This window comes from Cololabis saira, chromosome 6, assembly GCF_033807715.1.
Source record: "Cololabis saira isolate AMF1-May2022 chromosome 6, fColSai1.1, whole genome shotgun sequence".
NCBI classification, from domain to species: domain Eukaryota; kingdom Metazoa; phylum Chordata; class Actinopteri; order Beloniformes; family Belonidae; genus Cololabis; species Cololabis saira.
The window spans coordinates 47,486,019-47,506,319 of NC_084592.1; the positions used below are offsets into that span (position 1 = coordinate 47,486,019).

At 43.1% G+C, this 20,301-nt stretch overlaps 1 protein-coding gene across 5 annotated transcripts in view; it reads right to left on the bottom strand.

Moving 5' to 3' along the window:
• The window catches only part of nalcn (sodium leak channel, non-selective), a 115,879-nt gene that overhangs the window by 68,402 nt on the left and 27,176 nt on the right, over nt 1-20,301 (bottom strand). For all 5 annotated transcript variants that reach the window (XM_061724668.1, XM_061724665.1, XM_061724667.1 and 2 more), the window contains 5 exons: nt 19,574-19,702; nt 11,275-11,426; nt 7,807-7,949; nt 7,374-7,478; nt 4,852-4,938 (listed from right to left, as the gene is read on the bottom strand). In XM_061724668.1, coding sequence (XP_061580652.1) covers nt 4,852-4,938; nt 7,374-7,478; nt 7,807-7,949; nt 11,275-11,426; nt 19,574-19,702 — 616 coding nt within the window. The remainder of the gene's footprint in view (nt 1-4,851; nt 4,939-7,373; nt 7,479-7,806; nt 7,950-11,274; nt 11,427-19,573; nt 19,703-20,301) is intronic.

The window sequence follows — 20,301 nt, forward strand, 5'->3', positions numbered from 1 at the left end:
AGACCAAGACCAAAGAGTATCAAGACCAAGACCAAGACCAAAGAGTATCAAGACGAAGACCAAAGAGTATCAAGACCAAGACCAGAGAGTGCCAGGACCAGGACCAGTTCAGCTCCAGACCAAACCCCGTTCTGTCCTGATCCTGCGTGATTGTATTCCATCATCCTGGTTCTAGTTTCCATATGAGCTTGTTTTCAACTGCAGCACAATAACACAGAGAAGTGGATGATGATGTTGAACTCACTAGAAATGTTTCCATCCATCAGCTGAGATCATATATGTGTGGCGACTGCACTACCGCTGTTTCTACACTATTGGAGGATTGACACGACTACTAACTAGTCCCAAAGTCCTCTATCTAAAGAATACACAAATGCATGTATATCATTATTTTGGTACCGTATACACATGTGGGCTTTGGTGCTTCCTAGAACCGCCGGTACCAGCGGAACCACCGGTACCACCGGTTCCCCCTGCAGTGGGGTCAGAGGTTAAACTCCCTGCAGGGTTGATTCTGTCTCGTCCTCGTTAGCAGCAGAAAGAACAGATATTTGTAACGAGGAAGGAGACAGACGAGCCGTACAGTCTTTGATGGTTCTGAACGGCGGCCCGGAGGAGAGTTCCAGTGTTTATCCCTCCGGTGCTTCTTCCCCAGCTGACCAAGTGCAGCTTTGAGCGGAATTACGCTGCTCTTCTTCTTTCTTTCACATTTTCACTTTTGCTCTCATATCTCTGTGTGTGGCAACGATACATAAACATGGTTTATTCCAGGGAGGTGTGTTGACGTCTGTCCAGCTCTTGTAGTCCCTGCTGCCGGTGTCTCCCTGCACACTGCAAAAACTCAAGATCTTACCAGGAATATTTGTATTATTTCTAGTTAAAATGTCTCATTTTTAGTAAAAAAAAATCTCATTACACTTAAAACAACAGTCATCACCAGAAAATAAACTTGTCATTTGACAATTTTCACCTGTTTCAAGTAAATTTTCACTTGAAATAAGTAGAAAAATCTGCCAGTGGAACAAGATTTATCTTCTTATTACAAGCAAAAAAATCTTGTTCCACTGGCAGATTTTTCTACTTATTTCAAGTGAAAATCTACTTGAAACAGGTGAAAATTGTTGTTATTTCCAGTGATGAGTCTTGTTTTAAGTGTAATGAGATTTTTTTGACTAAAAATGAGACATTTTAACTAGAAATAAGACAAAGATTCTTGTTAAGATTTGGAGTTTTTGCAGTGCAGGACGGCACTGCCTCCACTTCTTTGCAAACGAACTTCAACAATATCCAAAACGCTTCCTCCAACCTTCACTTAAACGCCAACAAAACAAAGTGAATGATATTCATCCAGAATCTACCACGTATCACCTTTCAATATCTCCTCCCTGGACGGATCAGTAGTCCAATTTGTCAATTCCTACAAATATTACTATACTACACATGCTAAATAATTCTGAAGGGAGGTAATTAATAAAACCACGTCCTCCTGTATGAATATTCCACTGGAGCCTACGTTTACTTTTTTTTATTTATACAACGTCTACTAGAGATGGGCGGTATGGACTAAAAAATGTATCACAATAATTTCTGGCATTTATCCCGATAACGATAAAAATGACGATAAAAAAATACCAATTCAACTCCATCTTTGTAAATATAAATCTATCTCACTCTCAGATCCTCCATGTTTGTTACACAAAAACCTCATCAGCGGGAATTCTTTCTTTCTTTCTTTCTTTCTTTCTTTCTTTCTTTCTTTCTTTCTTTCTTTCTTTCTTTCTTTCTTCCTTTCTTCCTTTCTTCCTTCCTTCCTTCCTTCCTTCCTTCCTTCCTTCCTTCCTTCCTTCCTTCCTTCCTTCCTTCCATAAATCAGTTTTATACAAAAACATCATCAACAGGAATTTATCATTTTTACCGTGAGATACAAATTCTTACCGTGGGGAATTTTTTTGACGGTTTATCGTGAACGGTAAAATATATCACCCATTCCTAACGTCTAATACAACAGTTTTCTCCAGGATGTTTCCAGAGATCCAGAACATGAACATGAACCCCCGAGCAATGATTACATGAACAATGGAGGTAAAACCTCCCCTAGTGGGAGCTGCTTTGTGGCAGTGTGAGGTTAATTAACCTTTAAACTTGTTTTGTCCTTCTGAAAACTGTCACATGCTTTAACAGATGTCACAACAGCCACTTCCTGATCCACTCAGGTTTTGGACTGTCCTGGTTCCATCACTCTACTGAAATATCATGATTAAATCACACTTTATCTCTTCCTCTCACTGTCCATGAACAGTGAGTCTCTGTTAAGTTTCTCAATAAAAGCCTCATGCAGGAGGAGGACCTTTGGAGAAGCATTCTTGTGCTCTCCCCTTCTGCAGAAGTGCGCTGAAAGATCATTCCAGGCAGTCTCTGTGTCTTTCTTCGGTTACAGAATTATTTAATGCTATTTTAGACCTAACATTTTCTGGTGCCGAAACCCGGGACCCAAGATCTGCGGCATCGGGACGTCGTGGGATCAAGTGGCCGCCTAAAACTGTCGACAAACCGTCCCGACTTCAGGGACAGTTGGTCCTGCGCCGATCCGAGGTCCGGTGACGGGTCCCCGTCGAACCAGGAAGGGCAACTGAGGCCCCGTTTACACAGAGCAAAAACTGAGGCGTTTTCATGCGTTTTGTTCGTTCGTTTACACGAAAACGAAGCTCAAAGTCTCCAAAAACCATCATTTCTGAAAACTCCGGCCAAAGTGGAGATTTGCAAAAACTCAGTTTTCACGTTTGCTTGTAAACAGAGAGAAACGGACATTTAGGCTTCAGAACGTCACATTATGAGACAGAAACGTCACCAGCGTCATGAGTGACACCTGTGGTTACAATTAGTTTGTAACCGTCAATATTTTCTTGTATTTTACCTGTTTTATATTCTAACGTCACACTTAAAAGTAACTCCACTTCTCTGTCACTCCAAACCTAAGACTCTCGTTCATCTTGGAAGTAACTGGAAGTTACTCGTGTCATTTGTTGATGTTTTTTTCCAGGATTCTGATTGGCTAGCATGACTTTATCAGCCTTAATGTTGAGAAGAAAGTCAAAATGTTGAGAAAAAAGTCAAAATTTTTAGAAAAAAGTCGAGAAAAAAGTCAAAATTTGGAGAAAAAAGTCCAAATTTGGAGAAAAAAGTCAAAGTAACTCCACTTCTCTGTCACTCCAAACGAAAGACTCTCGTTCCGTCTTGGAAGTAAAGCCTGAATTATGGTCCCGCGTTAAATCGACGCAGAGCCTACGGCGTAGGGTACGTGGCGATGCGCGCCGTACGGTGTGCGCCGTACGGTGCGTGTAGCCGCGTACCCTACGCCGTAGGCTCTGCGTTGGTGTAACGCGGAACCATAAATCAGCCTTAACTGGAAGTTACTCGTGTCATTTGTTGATGTTTTTCCAGGATTCTGATTGGCTGGCATGACGTTAACAGCGTTTTCATGCGGATGTGTGTAAACGAAGAGATTTTGAAAACAATCTCGTGTAAACGATGGAATTTTTCAAAACGTAGAGGGGGAAATATCCGTTTTTGTAAATACTATGTGGAAACGGGGCCTGAGACTGGTAAGAGATGCTCCTCTCAAAATACCTGGGGTGTTAAATGTGCTAAAGTATTTTATGGTAAAATACGAGTGAAATTCCGTGTATACTAGCCCGGGGTTAAGTCAATAAGGCGTTGGTCCACGGGTCTGGGACCCACTGTGGAAACGTCAGGGACTCTGAAGATGCTAGCCTGGGGTTAGTGAAATAAGGCTAAACGCCCACGGGTCTGGGACCCACTGTGATGAAATAAAAGTCAGGGACTTTAAAGTAAAGTTACGGAATAACGAGAGGAGGTTTCTATTGGAATGGTTTTTTGTCTAATGTTGGTTTTGTTTAATGTTTTTGGACCTAACAGCAGGTGTGTGCAGATGTTTATTCTCAACAGAGATGGAGGTAGGAAGCAACCCTCCACACCAGCAGCTCTCATCCCTTCATCCCCCGGAGGTTTTGCGGTGGTTTTAATGAGGTTTCACAGAGGTGTTAAAGGGATTGTGACATGAAAAACACATTTTTCTTGATTTTTTGTGTTTTGTTGGGTGTCTTGACATCAATTACACCCAAAAAAAACGTTTAACATTCAGTGTATTGTGTGCTTTCTGGGAATTTCCGCATAATTATGCAAAAACGGCGCGTCTGGTTTACGTATAGACCCGCTAAATCACTGCCCCCTCCACCCAGCTCCATGCCCATCAGCACTGAGCCGCGGGCTGGAGGGAGAGAGACGTCTCTCCTCTCCACCCGCGCTCTGCTTTTTTTTTCGCCTACGACCTCAGATCAGACGAGACAACCCGCTGAATATTACTAAGCGAAGAAAAATAAACTAACAAGGATTCCCTCAGTAGCGGCGAGCGAAGAGGGAAGAGCTCAGCGCCGAATCCCCGTCCGAGCGGCGGGCGTGGGAAATGTGGCGTACGGAAGAGCGCTTGCCCGGTGTCGGTCGGGGGCCTGAGTCCTTCTGATCGAGGCTCAGCCCGTGGACGGTGTGCAAGACAAAATCACATACCATTGATCCACTGTCTGCTGTGTGCGGGGAGTTTGGGGGAGAGGAGGAGTGGAGGATGGGGGGGGTTGGGAGGAGGAGCGGGGCAATGATTGACAGGAAAGGGGGAAAAGGACGCGTTTTTCACTGCGCAAAAAACACCGTCATAATAAAGCCAGGCATGGAGTACTGGAGTGAAGTTTTTCTTGTTACACCCTTTTAGACACATTTGAGGGATCTTGGCCAAGACTTTTAAGGAGGTTTTACCTGGAGGTTTTAAGGAAGTTTTACCTGCAGGCAGGCAGGAGCTCGGCCGTGCGGCTTGTTGACGTCCACCGCTACGAGCTGCCATCCTCCCGCCGCGTCTTCGTGGAACATCTGTGGAGCAAGAGAGAGTGTTAGTGGGGGAGAACACAGACACACACACGCACACGCACACACACACACACACACACCCCCCTGCGGCTGCCTCATCATGCAGCACCACCGAGGATGCAGGCGTGAAGCGACTAAATGTTTTAGATCCATATTGGACCAAAAACACAAAAAACTAATATGTCTGGAGCCGCAAAAAATGAAAAGTCTTGTATCAAAATTAGAATGAAGAAACACATGCTGCATGTTTCTATATTAGAACTGGGGGGAGATTTATTTTTTCATTATGCACTTCAAGAAAAAAATCGAATTGTTGAGAAAAAAGTCAAAATGTATAAGTAAGTGGTCTATAAGTAACATGTGGTGGTTGAATAATAATAATGATGCATTCTATTTGTCTATCTTCATCCAAAAATCTCAGTTCCACAGAGCCAGTACAGTTAAAACAATAACAATAACTAGTCATAAAACTCAACTTCCTGAATAAAAAGGTTTTTAGGCCAGTCCTAAAACGGCGTCTCTCCTTCACACTTTTCTCCTCCGTGAACGTCGTCATTCCATCTTACCACGTTTTACAAGACTCTGATGTGGAATTCACAGCTGGAATTAAAGTTGACAAAGACTCGAGTGTTGCAAACTCAATGTCAACTGTCCAGAGATGAGTTGTTTTTCAGGGTTTTTAATCCAAAGGATACGAACTTTATTGTAATTAAACTTTGTATTTGACCCTTTAATTACAGCACAAACACAAAGAAACCCTGAACACGAGAAACAAAAGTGGATTTATCTCCTTTTGTGTTATCAGCATAATTAAGCTTCATGGCCTAATCTCTTCTGAAAGCCGAAGACTGGAGAGGTGGAGAGGTGGAGGAGAGCGGAGGAGTGGAAGGGAGGTCCGGTTCGGCCTCCCTGATTGACAGGTGAGAGGTGCACCGCGGCTAATTAGCCCGTCTGAGATAACGACGGGGGCGTGGCCATGAGGTCACAGCTCATGTTGGCGATGACAAAAAGGCTCATGGTTTTCAAGGTGTTAGCAACGTCCCAGCAGAAGAGCTGCTAGCATCACAACTGACGTTACCCGGGTCTGGAGAGACTGAGACAGAGCCCTGGATCCCTGAGGCCCTGGATCCCTGAGGCCCGGCATTCACAGCCCCGCAGCATCTTTATTCTGTACTCGGATGTTAACTGGTGGTTTTCCTGCATCAAACCCTGAAAACAGTGATTATTGAAGTGGGGGAGAGCAGGAAACCCAACCAATAATCCTCCAATAATCCTCAGTCTCTGCAGCGTCTGCAGCGTCTGCAGAGTCTGCAGCTTCTGCAGCTTCTGCAGCGTCTGCAGCGTCTGCAGCTTCTGCAGCATTTGCAGCATCTGCAGCTTCTGCAGCGTCTGCAGCTTCTGTAGCGTCTGCAGCTTCTGCAGCTTTTGAAGCATCTGCAGAAGCTGCAGAGTCTGCAGCTTCTGCAGCTTCTGCAGCTTCTGCAGCTTCTGCAGCGTCTGCAGCTTCTGCAGCTTGGAAAAGTAAAAACTTGGAACTTGGAAAAGTAAAAACAGTGTCTTGCAACGAGCACAACTGCCAGCAAACACATATTTATCCATGTGCTCTGTGCGTCTCCCTCTCATTAAACGCCTGGCTGCTCTGGTTGGCGCCAGAACAGAAATGAGAAACCGCCACCTTCATTTCTTGCTCGTCAAATTTTTCTCCCAAATTTATGGTTCTTAAAAGAAAGTGTTCGATTCTTCTCCCAATAAAACCCAGAATGTTGTGAAATTCATAAAAGCTGAGTCCCAATAGAAGAAAAACCACCTGATTTATAGTTTTATTATAAAATCCAGTCTCACGCTACAATAATCCTGGAAGATTCAGCGTGGGCCAAACCTGGGTAAGTTTTACTCTACAAACCTCCCTTAAAGCCTTGAACACAATAGGAAATTAACTAAAGGGGAAGAGTTCAGACCTCCGACTACCGAAGGTCCATAATCAAATCTTGACTTCGAAACAGGGTAGAAAATATAGAGAATTCCAGAAAAGAAGAGTTTTTAATCTATCCAAGAACATTGATACATCACATGACTCCCAAAACAAAAGTCGAGATGCTGGAAGAACAGATTTATCCTCCGTTTCTCTGTCCAGGTTAGTTTAACTGATGTTTGTTCCTGGGTAGAACTCTACTAAACCAGTTACATGTACATGCAAATGAGCGTTTGAAACCACTCCTGGTGAAGCGAGTCTGTGCTTCATGACATTCTGCTTTTAATCACCAAGATGAAGAGTCTAAAGACACGTCTAGTGTTTAAATCCAGCCGACACCCATGCAACCTGGTCTCACAAGAATCTGTGAAATGCCCACAACCTGTTACCAATAATTTCTGTGGTGGTGCCACGGAAAGTGGTAAAATTCCGTGTGAGCACCATTGCTACGGTAACACCTGTTTACCTGCGTCGTGGCGGTGGAGGTGGTGCTGCTCCTCGACCCCCACATCTGCTGGAACTGAACCCTGATCTCTGCAAACGTCTCGATGATGACGGCGATGAACACGTTCTGCAGGAGGAAGGAGACGGTTGGCGTAAACGACAGCTGACGTGAAATGCCCACGACCTCTTACCAATTGTTTCCGTGGTGGTGCCACGGAAAGACTGAATTGTTATACATCCGTTATTATTACTAATACTACTACTATTAGTAGTGACAGTATCGTGAGGAAGAAGAGTGGAAGGTCGGAGGTTAGGGTTGGGGTCGGAGGTTAGGGTGGGGTTTAGGGTTAGGTTTAGGGACAGAGGTTAGGGTTGGGGACGGAGGTTAGGTTTAGGGACGGAGGTTAGGGTTGGTGTCGGGGTCGGATGTTAGGGTTTAGGGACGGAGTTCTCACCTTGACCAGCCAGGCCAGGAAGAAGATGAGGGTGATGAAGTAGAAGTAGGATCTCCAGCGGGGGAAGCTGTCGATGGCTCGGTACATGAGGAACACCCAGCCCTCCTGGGACGCCGCCTCGTACACCGTGAAGATGCTCGTACCTGGACACGGGGGGACCCAGGAAAGCAGATGTTCATACTTTACTTTAACGTCACATCTCATTAACGTCATTGTTGGATCTGTGATGCACGTTTTCTGTTACGATATACTTAATCAATAATGTAAGCTTCCCAAACTTGAAACATGTCTAATGGATGAACTAACAAACGCAGAGAAGAACCAGGACGTCGTGAATCACTTCAGTCCTGCTTTAGTGAATGCGTACGTCTGTTATCTTCGACTTTATGTGAAATGTAATAACAATGTAATAATAATGATGTACACTACCAGTTGTTGAGGCATTGTGACACCGTTGCAGACGTGGAGCCCTAGCTTCCTACCTCCTGCAGGGCCCACACCTTTGAACTGGCCTCACCACGGACTTGAACCACGGGAATGCCATAGGACGAAGTTCCTGACCGACTGATATGTTAATACCAACTCATTTGGCCACAGATCACATCTGACTGTAAATACCCTTTAATTGCTTTTTGTCTCTCACTTGGCTTGTTTATTCCTGCCTTTTGTGGTTTGAACTTACTGTATAAAGAGTCATGATTTCAACCATTCTGCGTCGGCACACCAACCCAGACCTGATCTATGTAGGTCTGCTCACCGCCGGCTTACTGAATAAAACTCACTACACCACAGCGGACTTCTGAACTGGTTTTGATAATATTCTTAACAGTCATGCGTGTAATTGTTTATCCTTCAGCTCCTGGGTTTAATTCCTAACCACAGATAATCGTACCCAGCTCGTTGAAGCCGCTGTAGCCCAGCTCCTGGGTTTAGTTTCTTTAATAATCGTACCCAGCTCGTTGAAGCCGCTGTAGCCCAGCTCCTGGGTTTAGTTTCGTTAGATAATCGTACCCAGCTCGTTGAAGCCGCTGTAGCCCAGCTCCTGGGTTTAGTTTCTTTAATAATCGTACCCAGCTCGTTGAAGCCGCTGTAGCCCAGCTCCTGGGTTTAGTTTCTTTAATAATCGTACCTAGCTCGTTGAAGCCGCTGTAGCCCAGCTCCTGTTTAGTTTCTTTAATAAACGTACCCAGCTCGTTGAAGCCGCTGTAGCCCAGCTCCTGGGTTTAGATTCTTTAGCAGATAAACGTACCCAGCTCGTTGAAGCCGCTGTAGCCCAGCTCCTGGGTTTAGTTTCTTTAATAATCGTACCCAGCGCGTTGAAGCCGCTGTAGCCCAGCTCCTGGGTTTAGTTTCGTTAGATAATCGTACCCAGCTCGTTGAAGCCGCTGTAGCCCAGCTCCTGTTTAGTTTCTTTAATAATCGTACCCAGCTCGTTGAAGCCGCTGTAGCCCAGCTCCTGGGTTTAGTTTTGTTAATAAACGTACCCAGCTCGTTGAAGCCGCTGTAGCCCAGCTCCTGGTTTAGTTTCTTTAATAAACGTACCTAGCTCGTTGAAGCCGCTGTAGCCCAGCTCCTGGGTTTAGTTTCTTTAATAAATGTACCTAGCTCGTTGAAGCCGCTGTAGCCCAGCTCCTGGGTTTAGTTTCTTTAATATTCGTACCTAGCTCGTTGAAGCCGCTGTAGCCCAGCTCCTGGTTTAGTTTCTTTAATAAACGTACCTAGCTCGTTGAAGCCGCTGTAGCCCAGCTCCTGGGTTTAGTTTCTCTAACAGATAATCGTACCCAGCTCGTTGAAGCCGCTGTAGCCCAGCTCCTGGTTTAGTTTCTTTAATAAACGTACCCAGCTCGTTGAAGCCGCTGTAGCCCAGCTCCTGGGTTTAGTTTCTTTAATAATCGTACCTAGCTCGTTGAAGCCGCTGTAGCCCAGCTCCTGGTTTAGTTTCTTTAGCAGATAAACGTACCCAGCTCGTTGAAGCCGCTGTAGCCCAGCTCCTGGGTTTAGTTTCTTTAATAATTGTACCCAGCTCGTTGAAGCCGCTGTAGCCCAGCTCCTGGTTTAGTTTCTTTAATAATCGTACCCAGCTCGTTGAAGCCGCTGTAGCCCAGCTCCTGGTTTAGTTTCTTTAATAATCATACCCAGCTCGTTGAAGCCGCTGTAGCCCAGCTCCTGGTTTAGTTTCTCTAACAGATAATCGTACCTAGCTCGTTGAAGCCGCTGTAGCCCAGCTCCTGGGTTTAGTTTCTTAAACGTACCCAGCTCGTTGAAGCCGCTGTAGCCCAGCTCCTGGTTTAGTTTCTCTAACAGATAATCGTACCTAGCTCGTTGAAGCCGCTGTAGCCCAGCTCCTGGGTTTAGTTTCTTTAGCAGATAAACGTACCCAGCTCGTTGAAGCCGCTGTAGCCCAGCTCCTGGGTTTAGTTTCTTTAGCAGATAAACGTACCCAGCTCGTTGAAGCCGCTGTAGCCCAGCTCCTGGGTTTAGTTTCTTTAACAGATAATCGTACCCAGCTCGTTGAAGCCGCTGTAGCCCAGCTCCTGGTTTAGTTTCTTTAATAATCGTACCCAGCTCGTTGAAGCCGCTGTAGCCCAGCTCCTGGGTTTAGTTTCTTTACCAGATAATCGTACCCAGCTCGTTGAAGCCGCTGTAGCCCAGCTCCTGGGTTTAGTTTCTTTAGATAATCGTACCCAGCTCGTTGAAGCCGCTGTAGCCCAGCTCCTGGGTTTAGTTTCCCTAACAGATAATCGTACCCAGCTCGTTGAAGCCGCTGTAGCCCAGCTCCTGGGTTTAGTTTCTTTAATAATCATACCTAGCTCGTTGAAGCCGCTGTAGCCCAGCTCCTGGGTTTAGTTTCTTTAATAATCGTACCTAGCTCGTTGAAGCCGCTGTAGCCCAGCTCCTGGGTTTAGTTTCTTTAATAATCGTACCTAGCTCGTTGAAGCCGCTGTAGCCCAGCTCCTGGGTTTAGTTTCTTTAATAAACGTACCCAGCTCGTTGAAGCCGCTGTAGCCCAGCTCCTGGGTTTAGTTTCTTTACCAGATAATCGTACCCAGCTCGTTGAAGCCGCTGTAGCCCAGCTCCTGGGTTTAGTTTCTTTAGATAATCGTACCCAGCTCGTTGAAGCCGCTGTAGCCCAGCTCCTGGGTTTAGTTTCCCTAACAGATAATCGTACCCAGCTCGTTGAAGCCGCTGTAGCCCAGCTCCTGGGTTTAGTTTCTTTAATAATCATACCTAGCTCGTTGAAGCCGCTGTAGCCCAGCTCCTGGGTTTAGTTTCTTTAATAATCGTACCTAGCTCGTTGAAGCCGCTGTAGCCCAGCTCCTGGGTTTAGTTTCTTTAATAATCGTACCTAGCTCGTTGAAGCCGCTGTAGCCCAGCTCCTGGGTTTAGTTTCTTTAATAATCGTACCCAGCTCGTTCAAGCCGCTGTAGCCCAGCTCCTGGGTTTAGTTTCTTTAGCAGATAATCGTACCCAGCTCATTAAAGCCGCTGTAGCCCAGCTCCTGCCGGCTCAGCCCCAGCTCCTCCAGGTCCATGCACTTGAACCCGAGGGGACACTGATATCCTTCTCCGTCGGGGGAGCAGTGAGTGTCCGGGATCGCCAGGCTGTTCCACGTCACATGACTAAGAGAAGGAAGGAAAACCATTATTTCATGTTGTATTAAATGACAGACTGAGAAAGGCAAGAACCAACGTTAAACAACGATGATCAGGATTAATCTGTGGAACAGCTGAGATACAGATATGAAAATGTGCAGCAGTTATTACATTTCAAAAGCACCGTTGTAGAGCGTAGGTATAATACACATAGGCATGTACCTATGGACATGTTTGTGTATATGCGTATGTGTGCGTGTGTGTATGTATGTACAGTATATATATATATATATATATATATATATATATATATATATATATATATATATATATATATATATATATATATATATATATATATATATATATTTACAGGATATTGTGATAAAGTTCTTTATTTTCTGTAATGCAAATAACAAAAATGTCATCCATTCTAGATTCATTACAAATCAACTGAAATATTGCAAGCCTTTTATTATTTTAATATTGCTGATTATGGTTTACAGTTTAAGATTAAGATTCCCAGAATATTCTAATTTTTCTAAATTTTCTTAAGCTGTAAGCCATAATCAGCAATATTAAAATAATAAAAGGCTTGCAATATTTCAGTTGATTCGTAATGAATCCAGAATGTATGACATTTTTGCATTACAGAAAATAAAGGACTCACAATATTCTAATTTTCTGAGACAGTCTTGTGTGTATATATATATATATATATATATATATATATATATATATATATATATATATATATATATATATATATATACACCAAAAAGTATATATGTTTTTGTATTACACTGTAATTTACACCTGTACTTTGGGTTATTTGTGTTGTGGAAATTGTAAGGACCAATAAACTAAACTAAACAGAGATATTTACAAAGGTAGCAGCTCAAATATGGACCGAAGGTATTTAGGAGAAAAACTCGTCTGAAACTAGAATCTCCTCATCGTTCTGGCCGAAGGCGACACGACGCCGTCAAACCCCCAGACTCTCCTCCAGCTCTTTATCAGGGTTACAGGATCACACGCCAGCGTTTATTAAACCATCACAAACTATCAGCATCACAATACTCCAGGTAAAGCTCATTACTGAGCTGGAAACGTGTATGAAATCACGTTTCTTCATGGCAGCGGGAGATTCATGAACCAGTCACAACACGTACAGAAAACATTCATGTGTGACTCAAAAGAAAAAAATGTCCTGAGAAATCATTCATTGGCATTATTGGCTCAGAATTCATTGTATATGCATATACATTGTATATGTTGTCAGATGTTTAATAATTTAAACATTACCTGACAACATATACAATAAAAACATGCTGTTAATTCAATTCAATTCAATTTTATTTGTATAGCGTCTAATACAACATAGTTGTCTCTAGGATGTTTCCAGAACCAGAACATGAACATAAACCCCTGAGCAATTATTACATGTATGGCAGGTAAAAACTCCCCTAGTGGGAAAAAAACCTTAAGCCAAACAATCAAGTGGCAAGAAAATGCTTAAGTGCATTTTTAAGTTACCACTTAAGCATGAAAACTGGCATTCCAGTCATAAACTTGTACGTATGTGTTTAATTTTTATTCCGCAAGTTGGAGCTGCTACACAAACTACCATTTCCCCCAAGATGGATAAAGTTTTCTGATTCTGATTCTGTTTCTGTTTCTGATACGGTTTCTGTTTCTGTTTCTGTTTCTGATTGTGATTGTGATTCTGTTTCTGTTTCTGTTTCTGATTCTTATTCTGACACTGATTCTGATTCCAATTCAGATTCCAATTCCGATTCCGGTTCTGACTCTATTTCTGATTCTGACTCTGATTCTGATTCTGATTCTGTTTCTGTTTCTGTTTCTGATTCTTATTCTGTTTCTGATTCTGATTCAAATTCCGATTCCAGTTCTGACTGTTTCTGATTCTGACTCTTATTCTGATTCTGATTCTGATTCTGTTTCTGTTTCTGTTTCTAATTCCGATTCCGATTCCGATTCCGTTTCCGATTGTGATTGTGATTGTGATTGTGATTGTGATTCTGTTTCTGTTTCTGTTTCTGATTCTGATTCAAATTCCGATTCCAGTTCAGACTGTTTCTGATTCTGATTCTGACTCTGTTTCTGTTTCTGTTTCTAATTCTGATTCTGACTCCGATTCCGATTCCGTTTCCGTTTCCGTTTGCGATTGTGATTGTGATTCTGATTCTGATTCTGATTCTGTTTTTGATTCTGTTTCTGTTTCTGTTTCTGATTCTGATTCTGATTCTGTTTCTGTTTCTGATTCTGTTTCTGATTCTGACTCTGACACTGATTCTGATTCTGACGGCCCATTACGACCGCATGATACTAGTTTTTGCAGACAACAAATTCTGTCTCATCCTGTTCATTCTCTGGTTTTCTGGTTTCCACTTCCTTCAGATCTAACATAGTTATTCAAGCCGAGCAGCTAAACGGTGACGAGGTTGAGTGAAGACATTCAAACAGGGCGTCCTGTTTTATTCGCTAATCCAAAACATTTTTCTTCCAATTACTGTATGCAAAAAACTGCCAGCATTTTCCAGCTCCATCAAATCCCTGGTGTGAGAACGGGAGGAACCTTGACGTTGAGTCAAGGGCACGAAGCGGCAGAGATTAGACACATCATCCCTAATTTATACACTTCTATAACGCTGCACTACAACCACACACACTTCTATAACGCTGCACTACAACCACACACACTTCTATAACGCTGCTCTACAACCACACACACTTCTATAACGCTGCTCTACAAAAAAACACACTTCTATAACGCTGCTCTACAACCACACACACTTCTATAACGCTGCTCTACAACCACACACACTTCTATAACGCTGCTCTACAACCACACACACTTCTGTAACGCTGCACAACCACACACACTTCTATAACGCTGCTACAACCACACACACTTCTATAACGCTGCTCTACAACCACACACACTTCTATAACGCTGCACTACAACCACACACACTTCTGTAACGCTGCACAACCACACACACTTCTATAACGCTGCTACAACCACACACACTTCTATAACGCTGCTCTACAACCACACACACTTCTATAACGCTGCTCTACAACCACACACACTTCTATAACGCTGCTCTACAACCACACACACTTCTATGACGCTGCTCTACAACCACACACACTTCTATAACGCTGCTCTACATCCACACACACTTCTATAACAACCACACACACTTCTATAACGCTGCTCTACAACCACACACACTTCTATAACGCTGCTCTACAACCACACACACTTCTATAACAACCACACACACACTTCTATAACGCTGCTCTACAACCACACACACTTCTATAACGCTGCTCTACAACCACACACACTTCTATAACGCTGCACTACACACACTTCTATAACGCTGCTCTACAACCACACACACTTCTATAACGCTGCTCTACAACCACACACACACTTCTATAACGCTGCTCTACAACCACACACACACTTCTATAACACTGCTCTACAACCACACACACTTCTATAACGCTGCTCTACAAACACACACACTTCTATAACGCTGCTCTACAAACACACACACTTCTATAACGCTGCTCTACAACCACACACACACTTCTATAACGCTGCTCTACAACCACACACACTTCTATAACAACCACACACACACACTTCTATAACGCTGCTCTACAACCACACACACTTCTATAACGCTGCTCTACAACCACACACACACTTCTATAACGCTGCTCTACAACCACACACACTTCTATAACGCTGCTCTACAACCACACACACACTTCTATAACGCTGCTCTACAACCACACACACACTTCTATAACACTGCTCTACAACCACACACACTTCTATAACGCTGCTCTACAAACACACACACTTCTATAACGCTGCTCTACAAACACACACACTTCTATAACGCTGCTCTACAACCACACACACACTTCTATAACGCTGCTCTACAACCACACACACTTCTATAACGCTGCTCTACAACCACACACACACTTCTATAACGCTGCTCTACAACCACACACACTTCTATAACGCTGCTCTACAAACACACACACACTTCTATAACGCTGCTCTACAAACACACACACTTCTATAACGCTGCTCTACAACCACACACACTTCTATAACAACCACACACACTTCTATAACGCTGCTCTACATCCACACACACTTCTATAACAACCACACACACTTCTATAACGCTGCTCTACAACCACACACACTTCTATAACGCTGCTGTACAACCACACACACTTCTATAACGCTGCTCTACAACCACACACACACTTCTATAACGCTGCTCTACAACCACACACACTTCTATAACAACCACACACACACTTCTATAACGCTGCTCTACAACCACACACACTTCTATAACGCTGCTCTACAACCACACACACTTCTATAACGCTGCACTACACACACTTCTATAACGCTGCTCTACAACCACACACACTTCTATAACGCTGCTCTACAACCACACACACACTTCTATAACGCTGCTCTACAACCACACACACTTCTATAACACTGCTCTACAACCACACACACTTCTATAACGCTGCTCTACAAACACACACACTTCTATAACGCTGCTCTACAAACACACACACTTCTATAACGCTGCTCTACAACCACACACACACTTCTATAACGCTGCTCTACAACCACACACACTTCTATAACGCTGCTCTACAACCACACACACACTTCTATAACGCTGCTCTACAACCACACACACTTCTATAACGCTGCTCTACAAACACACACACACTTCTATAACGCTGCTCTACAACCACACACACTTCTATAACGCTGCTCTACAAACACACACACACTTCTATAACACTGCTCTACAACCACACACACTTCTATAACGCTGCTCTACAAACACACACACTTCTATAACGCTGCTCTACAAACACACACACTTCTATAACGCTGCTCTACAACCACACACACACTTCTATAACGCTGCTCTACAACCACACACACTTCTATAACGCTGCACTACAACCACACACACTTCTATAACGCTGATCTACAACCACACACACTTCTATAACAACCACACACACTTCTATAACGCTGCTCTACAAACACACACACACTTCTATAACGCTGCTCTACAACCACACACACTTCTATAACGCTGCTCTACAACCACACACACACTTCTATAACGCTGCTCTACAACCACACACACTTCTATAACGCTGCTCTACAAACACACACACACTTCTATAACGCTGCTCTACAAACACACACACTTCTATAACAACCACACACACTTCTATAACGCTGCTCTACAACCACACACACTTCTATAACGCTGATCTACAACCACACACACTTCTATAACAACCACACACACTTCTATAACGCTGCTCTACAAACACACACACACTTCTATAACGCTGCTCTACAACCACACACACTTCTATAACGCTGATCTACAACCACACACACTTCTATAACGCTGCTGCTCTACAACCACACACACTTCTATAACGCTGCTGCTCTACAACCACACACACTTCTATAACGCTGCTGCTCTACAACCACACACACTTCTATAAGGCTGCTCTACAACCACACACACTTCTATAACGCTGATCTACAACCACACACACTTCTATAACAACCACACACACTTCTATAACGCTGCTCTACAACCACACGCACTTCTATAACGCTGCACTACAACCACACACACTTCTATAACGCTGCACTACAACCACACACACTTCTATAACGCTGCTCTACAACCACACACACTTCTATAACGCTGCTGCTCTACAACCACACACACTTCTATAACCACACACACTTCTATAACGCTGCTCTACAACCACACACACTTCTATAACGCTGCTCTACAACCACACACACTTGTATAACGCTGCTCTACAACCACACACACTTCTATAACGCTGCTGCTCTACAACCACACACACTTCTATAACCACACACACTTCTATAACGCTGCTCTACAACCACACACACTTCTATAACGCTGCTCTACAACCACACACACTTCTACAACCACACACACTTCTATAACGCTGCTCTACAACCACACACACTTCTATAACGCTGCTCTACAACCACACACACTTCTATAACGCTGCTCTACAACCACACACACACTTCTATAACACTGCTCTACAACCACACACACACTTCTATAACGCTGCACTACAAACACACACACTTCTATAACGCTGCTCTACACACACACACACACACACTTCTATAACGCTGCTCTACAACCACACACACTTCTATAACCACACACACTTCTATAACGCTGCTCTACAACCACACACACTTCTATAACGCTGCTCTACAACCACACACACTTCTATAACGCTACTCTACAACCACACACACTTCTATAACGCTGCTCTACAACCACACACACTTCTATAACGCTGCACTACAACCACACACACACTTCTATAACGCTGCTCTACAACCACACACACTTCTATAACACTGCTCTACAACCACACACACTTCTATAACGCTGCACTACAAACACACACACTTCTATAACAACCACACACACTTCTATAACACTACAACTACACACACTTCTATAACGCTGCTCTACAACCACACACACTTCTATAACGCCGCTCTATAACCACACACACTTCTATAACGCTGCTCTACAACCACACACACTTCTATAACGCTGCACTACAACCACACACACTTCTATAACGCTGCACTACAACCACACACACATATTAGTATTTTCTGAAAAGGGAAAAAGCAGAAGAGAAATGTGAGGTCAGAGAAGGATGGTAGAAGTTCATATAAATATCAGAATGTCTGGTCTCATCCCTCCTTCCACTGGAAAAACTCTTAACAAGAATATTTGTTTTATTTCTAGTTAAAATGTCTCATTTTTAGTTTAAAAAAATTTCATTATACTTAAAACAAGAGTCATCACTGGAAAAAACAAGAATTTTCACCTGTTTCAAGTAGATTTTCACTTAAAATAAGCCAAGATAAAGATAAAATCTGCCAGTGGAACAAGATTTTTTTTCTTGTAATAAGAAGATAAATCTTGTCCCACTGGCAGATTTTTCTACTTATTTCAAGTGAAAATTTACTTGAAACAGGTGAAAATTGTCAAATAACAAGTTATTTTTCTGGTAATGACTCTTGTTTTAACCAGAAGTTTTGACCAGGATTCCCTGGCAGAAGAGATATTGTATCTCAATGGGACTTTCCTGGATAAATAAAGGATACATAAAAATAAATGTAAGTGTGATGAGATTTTTTACTAAAAATGAGACATTTTAACTAGAAATAAGACAAATATTCCTGGTAAGATTGAGTTTTTGCAGTGTTCCACTAATAGCTAACATCCCCTGAGCTACAGGGTAACGAGGCACCAAAGATTCAGCAGAGATGGAGCAGCGACACAAAGAATTGACTATGTAAGAAATTTGAATTATCATAATCAGTAAGACTCTCACCACGACAGCAGCCTCTTCTCCACATGACCCTGGGATCCTTGTAATGCTAACGACTAGCTAACGAATAGCTAAAGACTATGGAGTAAGATAGCTTTCAAAAAGATGTGTCCATGTTGTTTCAACGCTAATTCAGCTATCTCCACTAGTTCCCAAAGCTGAGGTTGTGAATCATTGGAGATTATTGCTGCGGTGTTTGGTGCTTCATTCTGCATTGATGAAAATTCTGATCTAAGGCAAATGGATACGTTTCATGGGGGTTTATGGGGTGGCTGGACGCCCCCTTAGAGATGAGTTTCCTCCCATAGAGATGAGTTTCCTCCCATAGAGATGAGTTTCCTCCCATAGAGATGAGTTTCCTCCCATAGAGATGAGTTTCCTCCCTTAGAGATGAGTTTCCTCCCTTAGAGATGAGTTTCCTCCCATAGAGATGAGTTTCCTCCCATAGAGATGAGTTTCCTCCCTTAGAGATGAGTTTCCTCCCATAGAGATGAGTTTCCTCCCATAGAGATGAGTTTCCTCCCTTAGAGATGAGTTTCCTCCCATAGAGATGAGTTTCCTCCCTTAGAGATGAGTTTCCTCCCTTAGAGAGGAGTTTCCTCCCCACCAACAAGATCTGATGCTTCACGGCTCGTTCTTACTTCCTTTGCGTGTCGTTGGTGACGCAGTGATGGTTGAACGTCCCGAACATCTGGACGCCCAGGATTCCGTAGAGCAGGAGGAAGAAGAGCAGGAAGATGGAGACGCTCCAGATCTGCTCCCCCGACCGCCTGCCGGGAAAACAACCGCAGGTTTTACAAACGTCCGTCCAGAAATACAGTCTGAGCAGAGAGAAGAGAATCAGGGCCAGGCAGGAGGATAAATATTTGAGAAGGGAAGATTTTGTTGAAATGTCGAGATTTAATGTTGAAGTACAATTTTGAGAAAAAAGTCTAAATTTCGCCTTTTTTCTCAACATTTCAGCTTTATTCACGAAATTTTGACTTTTTTCTCAACATTTCGACTTTTTTCTCGAAATTTTACTCCAACCATCTCGACATTTCGACTTTTTTTTCCGACATTTCGACTTTTTTCCTCAACATTTCAACTCTTTTCTCTAAATTGTACTCCAACCATCTCAACATTTCGACTTTTTTTCCGACATTTCGACTTTTTTCCTCAACATTTCTGCTTTTTTCTCGAAATTTTGATTTTTTTTCTCGACATTTCGGCTTTTTTTTCTCAAAATTTCGACTTTTTTTCTCGAAATTGTACTCCAACGACTTCCGGTGATGGTGTGGCGAGGAGCGGCTGCTCACTGAAGAGGCAGAGACGCTTCAACTGAATTAACTTAATAATATTCGCCAAACTCATTAATATTTATACACAA